General features: G+C 40.8%; 1 protein-coding gene across 1 annotated transcript; it reads left to right on the plus strand.

Annotated features, from left to right (window-relative positions):
- Window positions 1–90: 90 nt before the first annotated feature.
- On the plus strand, window positions 91–6,394 carry CTBS (chitobiase). Its single transcript, XM_064719899.1, has 7 exons — window positions 91–235; window positions 595–733; window positions 1,670–1,878; window positions 2,475–2,646; window positions 3,192–3,289; window positions 3,955–4,116; window positions 5,070–6,394. Exons 1-7 carry the CDS (start codon window positions 110–112, stop codon window positions 5,253–5,255), a joined length of 1,092 nt encoding a protein of 363 aa, XP_064575969.1. The 5' UTR covers window positions 91–109; the 3' UTR covers window positions 5,256–6,394.
- The last annotated feature ends 816 nt before the right edge of the window (window positions 6,395–7,210 follow it).

Genomic DNA, 7,210 nt, shown 5'->3' on the forward strand with positions numbered 1-7,210 from the left:
TGAACGCTGGCCGAGCTCATTTGTCCCTGCACAGGCGGCGCGCTAGGCCCGGCTCCGCCCGGGCCCGCCCCGGGGCCGAGGCTGCGCGGCCGGGCCGGCACCGGCGGCCATGGGGCGGCCGTGGGGCGGGTGGCTGCTGCCCGTCGGCCTCCTGCAGCTGCTGGGCCCTGCCGGCGCCTGCCCCTGCCGGGACCCGCGGCTGTGCCAGCCCGTCACGGGCCCCGCCGGCTTCGAGGTGCGCGGCCCAGGCCCGGGCGGGCGCTGCCGGCGCAGGCGGGGCCGGGCCAGGCGGCAGCGCCGCTCGCAGCAAGTGCCGTGCCCCGGGCGCCGCTCTGGAACGGGAGCCCTGCGCTCGGCCCGAGCCGGGCAGTGTCTCCGGGCCGGGCAGTGTCTCCGGGCCGGGCAGTGTCCCCGGGCAGTGTCCCTGGGCCGGGCAGTGTCTCCGGGCAGTGCCTGGGTCGGTGCTGCCCCGCACTCGGCCCTGGCTGCCATCCCTGCCCAGCGGGGATGTGCCGCTGCGGGAGCCGCGGGAGAGTGCTGCTCCTGCTGAGAAGCGCTCGGGGATAACCAGGGTGCGTTTTACCCCTTTTCCAGGTATTCGTGTTCGATGTGGGGAAGGAAGCCTGGAAATCCTACGACTGGTCCAAAATTACCACTGTGGCGGCTTTCGGGAAGTACGATCCTGAGCTCATGTGCTATGCCCACTCCAGAGGCTCGAGGGTAGTACTGAAAGGTTGGTTACACTGGAACAACGTGGCTGTTTATGATACGGGAATAAGATAAGGTACACAGGGCTATATTACCTTGACATTTTACATTCACTTGTATGCAGAGTATTAAAATCATTAAGAGAATAAATTAATAAGGCTTTAATGAACCCTTGACATTTTGCACGTGCTGGTATGCAGGGTATTGAAACCAACAGTGCACTGTGCCACAGTAGTAACCAAACCATCTCAGTGACATCTTAATAAAAGTTCTCTTAACAGGGAACATCATTGCTATGGAGGAAGAGGGAGGAAATAAAACGCCTGTTATTTGGGTCTGTATTCTGGATCTTATGTGGAGTACCCAAAAGACAAAGTTAGGAAAGGGATTTTAAGTAATTTTTAGTATTTTGCACTTAAATGAATCCCTCTGTATTAGGAAGTGGTTTACTTTTAAAACATGAATACTCAGGAGCTCTGTGCAGGTACAAATGCTGATTAGAAAGACAAAGTCCATTAGCTTACATGTTGTAAATACCTTTTGGCTCTGTTGAGAAAAAGCAGAATCCAGGACTACAGTGTAGAAAGTAACAAAGGTTAAACATAAAAGTAGCTTTCTTGTAAATATGAGCAGTTAAAATGCTAAAAGTACTTTGATTTCAAGAAAGGTAATTTACAGTGGCTAAAAGAATATTAAGCAGAAGTAAGAAGATTAAAATTACAGAAAAACGAAAGGAACTTAATTTTAACACTACTCTCTCAAAAAACCTTGGTAATCTCTTCTGGGGTAGTTTCTCAAAGTTATGCTTGAGGAAAAATTGAACTCTTTTGTGTTTTACCAGTATTCATATGGGCATTTTTAATGTTGTGTTTAAATGTGTTGGTTAACTAAAGACAAACCTTTCCTTCCTGCTATTTCTGTGGTGCAAATGCATGTTAACTCTTGAAGGCCTCTTGTCCAGGTGATGTACCTCTTCAGGAAATTGTTGATCCTGCTAGAAGAGCAGCATGGATATCCCAACAGGTGGACCTTGCAAAAAAGCAGTATATGGATGGAATTAACATAGATATAGAGCAAGAAGTTAATGAAACCTCCCCTGAGTATTATGCATTGACAGAGCTTGTTAAAGAAACTACAGATGCTTTTCACAGAGAAATAGCTGGATCACAGGTAATAATAATGTACTTTATACAAACATTAAATTTATCCTTATGAAATGTAAGGACTTTTGGCAGTGCTGTTTAGCAGATGAATATGAAAAAGTTTATTCAGATTATGAATGTTAGCTGTGATATAATCTTGTGAGAATCACTCTTTTTGACCTGTGTGAATTTCAATGAGAGATGGGCCTTGCTGAGATTTCTACATTACAATGTTACTGCTATGTGTGAGCTGGCAGTTTTTAGTGTGCCTTAATGAATTGTTGAAAGTAGGGCAAATACAGCCTTCTGCAGCAAAAGCTTGATAGATTTTTGGTAAAGCTATCATGCAAATTTTCAAGATTTGCACCATGCTTCGTATTTTTGGGGGTTTTCATATTATATTTTAATTTCTTTGGTGCTATATGTTCACTAATGTGGTACTCACTTTATTATCTTCTGTTTGTTTTATCAGATGAGCAGCTTCTTCTTTAGTTCATCATTATCAAGATGTGTTAAAATGTACCATTTGGGAAATACTGTCTTTAAAAGTCATAGGTTTTTTTAGGAGATAACAAGGGCACCTAAGCGCCATACTTGGTACTAAATTGTGCATTTTTCCTTCAGGTAACCTTTGATGTGGCTTGGTCTCCAGCATGCATAGATAAAAGGTGCTACAACTACACTGGGATTGCAGATGCCTGTGACTTCTTATTTGTGATGTCATATGATGAACAGAGCCAGATCTGGACAGACTGTGTTGCAAAAGCCAATGCTCCTTTCCTGCAGACTTTAGTTGGTGAGGACAGAATACCTCCCCAGGAGTCAGAACATTGCCATTTGCTCACATGAGTAGATAGAAAAGAGGGCTTTTTTCTCAGACAGGTTTATTTTGCTATTGTTGCAGTGAGGCTTTGAGTGTGCCCAGATGTGTGTTGTCAGGGTATAACACAGTGTCCCTGGTCCTTATGAGCCTGCTGGCAGACCCTCAGCCTTGTGTGTTGGTCCCTGTAACCTCAGGAGTGCAAAGAACGCTTTTGGAATGACAAATGGCAGCCAGAGCAGTGGTGTCTGCCTGGGACTGCAGGGAACCTGAAACATTTCTCTCATCTTTGTGACCTCTGCTCAGGGCAGATGGTTTTAAGTGTGAGGAACTGGAGCAGTTACTGGGATCTCAGTAGAGCAAGCCTCTCAGTCACTGGAGAGTGCAGGTGAAGGCAAAGGACAGCTTGCACCTTGGCTTCTGGGTATCATGCTGTGGGTCTGGCCCTAAATTAATTGTAAGAATAAAAAGCATAGGAAAACTAAATGATGCAGGTTAATTTTTGTTTCCCTCAAAACTAGGATATGAAGAGTACATTGCTATGGGCATTGATCCTAAGAAGCTTGTGATGGGTGTCCCCTGGTATGGCTATGACTATGTCTGCCAAAACCTATCCACGGTGAGGTGAAGATTATTTGTTTGCCATCAAACTGTTACTTTTTTCCTTTGGAAAGATGTAACTCTATTTTGGGAATCTTGTATTTGGACTGGGAAATACTGTGGTCTGATGGATAAGAGCATCAAGCTGGGACACAAACCAGAATCTTTTGCTTGGCTGATAACTCATGAGCAGTGTGTTACCAGAGATTTTAGCTCCTTAGGCAGCCTGAACCCCATGACATCCAAGCCCTGTGTTTGGCTAAGGAGCTATAAATGTTATCTCTATGAGAAGAGATGAAGTCCAAAGGCCCTACAACACTTGTATGTGCCTTCTGAACACCACTGTAAAGACAGGTGCAACAAACCATAGCAAACCTATGACTGTTAAGCATAGCAGTTTATGAGGTCTCAAATATTATACTTATGAAAAATGTAAGGGTCAATTAAAGGTGGAAAAGATAAAAATGTTTAAGCTGAAGGGCATCCATCCAGTCCTGTATTAAGATTAAAGAAAATGTAGCTGCTTTAATTTACTTTTCTCTACAAATAGTATCTGCTGGATTTGCTTGAAGATTTGGAATTCTTGTGGCCCTGACGCCTTGTGTGAATTGTTCTTGGCTGTACTCCTATTCTGGAGTTGAGTGTATCTCACCTGAGACCCGTGGCTCCCTGTTTGTTTTCCAGGAGCATGTTTGTGCCCTCCCCAAGGTGCCTTTCCGTGGGGCTCCCTGCAGTGACGCTGCGGGGAGCCAGGTGCCCTACGCAGCCATCATGAAGCAGGTGAACAGTTCTCTCTCAGGGCTGCTGTGGGATCACGTGCAGAAGGCTCCATTTTATGAGTACAAGGTAGGAGTCTTTTTCCAAGCCACTGAGGTGTGGAGTAAACATTCATGAACCACAGATCTTTGACTATAAAGTTATTTGGGTTAGATTCTTCCTTTTATGTTTTCTATGTTTTGGTTTGGTGTGGTTTTTTTGGTACCGTAAAGGATTGCTGCAAATTTGTCTTGAATTCCTAGTCTGAGAGAGGGATGCAGTGCCTGAAGACTACAGGAATAATAACAATCTCTGTTACTTTCTAGTCTTCTTGAGAACCTGCATCATGTCAAAAAGGACATTTTGGCTCAAAGACATCCTATTACTCCATCCTTCACAATTATTTTTACTTTCATGAGTTGATAAATGATTTAAACTAAAAATGATTCTGAGATGCTCTTAATTTTGTCTAGATTGATGCCTTGCATGCATGTTCTCTTCTGAATTTGTTTTCTACATAGACACAGTGAAAGAGTCCATAAATGACTGTGCTTACAAGAACACCACAGTGTGTCAAGTTTGTCTTGTTTCTGTAAACATTATTTAAGTTTCACATGTTGGTGATAAAAACTTATTGTAAGCAATGACCAGGTAAAAGCAGCATAACCTTGATAAAATTTTATAACCTCCTCTAAAACTGTTTATTGCTTAAAAACCCCCACAATCTCTAATTAAATTCACCTGTTAGCTTAGATACCATATCTGAAATTTTAGCTGTATTTAAAAAATATTAAAATACAAATTAGCAAAGCCTTTTCATCTAAATTCAGTTAAATTGTGTCACTGTTTTATAACTTATATTCTATAATTTAAAAAATTCCAAATATTTAGCTTAGAATTTTTAATTGTCCTGCGTGACAAAGAATTGATAAATCAGGAAAATATTAAATAAATCTACGAAGCTTGTGTATCTCAGTTTTTAGTTGTACTTTTAACTGTGTTCAAGAGAAAATGTGATCACTGGTATTTAAATGTTTTTGTAGGATTCTGTTGGTCAGTTCCACCAGGTATGGTTTGATGACCCTCACAGCATCTCTCTAAAAGCAGCGTATGTGAAGAGTCGAGGCTTAAGGGGCATTGGCATGTGGAATGGAAATAGTCTTGACTATTCTGGGGAAGCTGCAGCAGAACAACAAACCCAAGCAATGTGGCAAGCTCTGATACCATAAGAACTGTGTAAACCCTTGATTTAGAATGATGAAAATTGGTAATTTTTTATTTTGGCTTACAGTATCACAGATTTTGACTTTATATAAATATATTGTGATTAAAAAACTTTAAACTAGGCAAATCAGTTTTATTATTTTATATGTAAAGCTGTATTTTCATTCTTCAGGAAGTTCCATTGTTGCTTTGGAACAACAATCCTTGTATCAGTAGGTTTTTTTAAGACTGCTCATCTTTTTAATTTTTCACAGTTACTGTAAGTTGGTTAATGCTTACACCCAGTGTGTGTCTGGTAACAAGACCAATTGATGGATTTACAGGGCAGTCTCATAATGATGCTTTGCTAAAGCTGCCACGTGCAGCAAATACTTATTCCTGTGTTACATGGAGCAGTCTCAGCCTTCTGACTTCCCAACCCAAACAATATTTTAGCTAAGTCACTCTAGAATCAGATTAAACAGAATACTGGAGAGACAGATTATTGATTATAGCCAGCTCAGTTACTCTTCTAGATGAAAAGATTTTTATGGACTGAAGAAATTACATAACATGAACCAGTTGCTGTTAAGATTTATATCAAAGTTGTTGTTAGAAAGGAATATTCAACAAACTCCAGTTTCACTGTGCTTATGTATCACATAAATTCCTCAGTTTCAAAAGCTGAAAATCTTTGACGTTAGCTTGAAGAAGAAGCATTAATATGAAGGTGACTTGGATGATGTTTCCTTCCATTTCAAACTACTTTACTTCCTGAAAACTAGAATTCAGAAGTTTATATGATGAACTGCATATCTGTTTTCCCACACACCCTAACATTTATTCAGTAGCTTTTTTTTGTTTTTATGGGGTGTTGCCTCTGAGATAACAGGAGATTATGTTTTCTTTCCAGTTCATATTTTCATAAAATCATTTGCCTAAAGAAGGTGTATAACTTTTTAAAATACCTATAGTGATGTAAAGATTAGCTGGTGTTTACAGGATTTTTTTGTTGAATAAAATGCTGCTCTGGTAAGACTTGTAAACAATGTTTACAATGTTCCCTGTCTGTGCTTTACTTGTTCTACAGCTCACAGCCCACACTGCTTCTCTGCTTCTCAGAACTGTTTCACAACCAGATTAAAGTGCAACTGGGCCCTGCTTAAGTGACTCCATTAATTAAAAAAATTAAATAATTAGGTAGATGTAGTCATTTGTGGGCTTGGTGGGATTTTTGGTTTGGTTTGGTTGGGGGGCTTGGGGTTTTTTTGTCTGGTTGGTTGGGTTTTTTTGCTTGCTAAAGAGTTACCATAGTATGGCAGCATTACCATAATGGCTACTGGGGACAAGACTGGAAGACTTCCTCTGAAGTGTCTGCTTGATATTGCAGGAGATGGAAAGCAGAAGGTGAAGTCTGCTGCTCTTACAGAAACTAAAAAATTCCCTTGACAAATCAGAAGCTTTTCACTAGAACACCACTCTATAAGTCTTAAGAGAAACACCTACATTTTATATATTACATATATATATATATATACACACACACACACACACACGTACTTCATGTATTATTACTTAAATGCTTAAATACTGTGAGATGGATATTTGCTGAACTGAGAATCTTCTGCTATGAATATCTGACCTGCAAAATTCTGAGGGCCAGCTGACTTAATTATAAAACTCTCCTTCCTGTAGCAGTCAAGAATCATGAATTGGTAATACTATACTATAAATTTAGGTTCTGATATTCCAGTAGCTAGTAGCCTGCTTTCATATCTTAAATAAGACACAATTCTTAAATAGAGAATGTGAGCTTCAACCCTGAATTAGGCAAAAGTGGGTGTAGTTTTAATAATTTATTCAATCCTTTAGCACTAAAATCTTTGTTAAGTCCTATCTTTAAGAAAATAAATTGGATAATGGGTGGTTTGACTCAAGACATTTCTAACTTAGTTCTTTTGAGAGCTGCATAATTTTCTTA

This window comes from Zonotrichia leucophrys, chromosome 8, assembly GCF_028769735.1.
Source record: "Zonotrichia leucophrys gambelii isolate GWCS_2022_RI chromosome 8, RI_Zleu_2.0, whole genome shotgun sequence".
NCBI lineage: Eukaryota > Metazoa > Chordata > Aves > Passeriformes > Passerellidae > Zonotrichia > Zonotrichia leucophrys.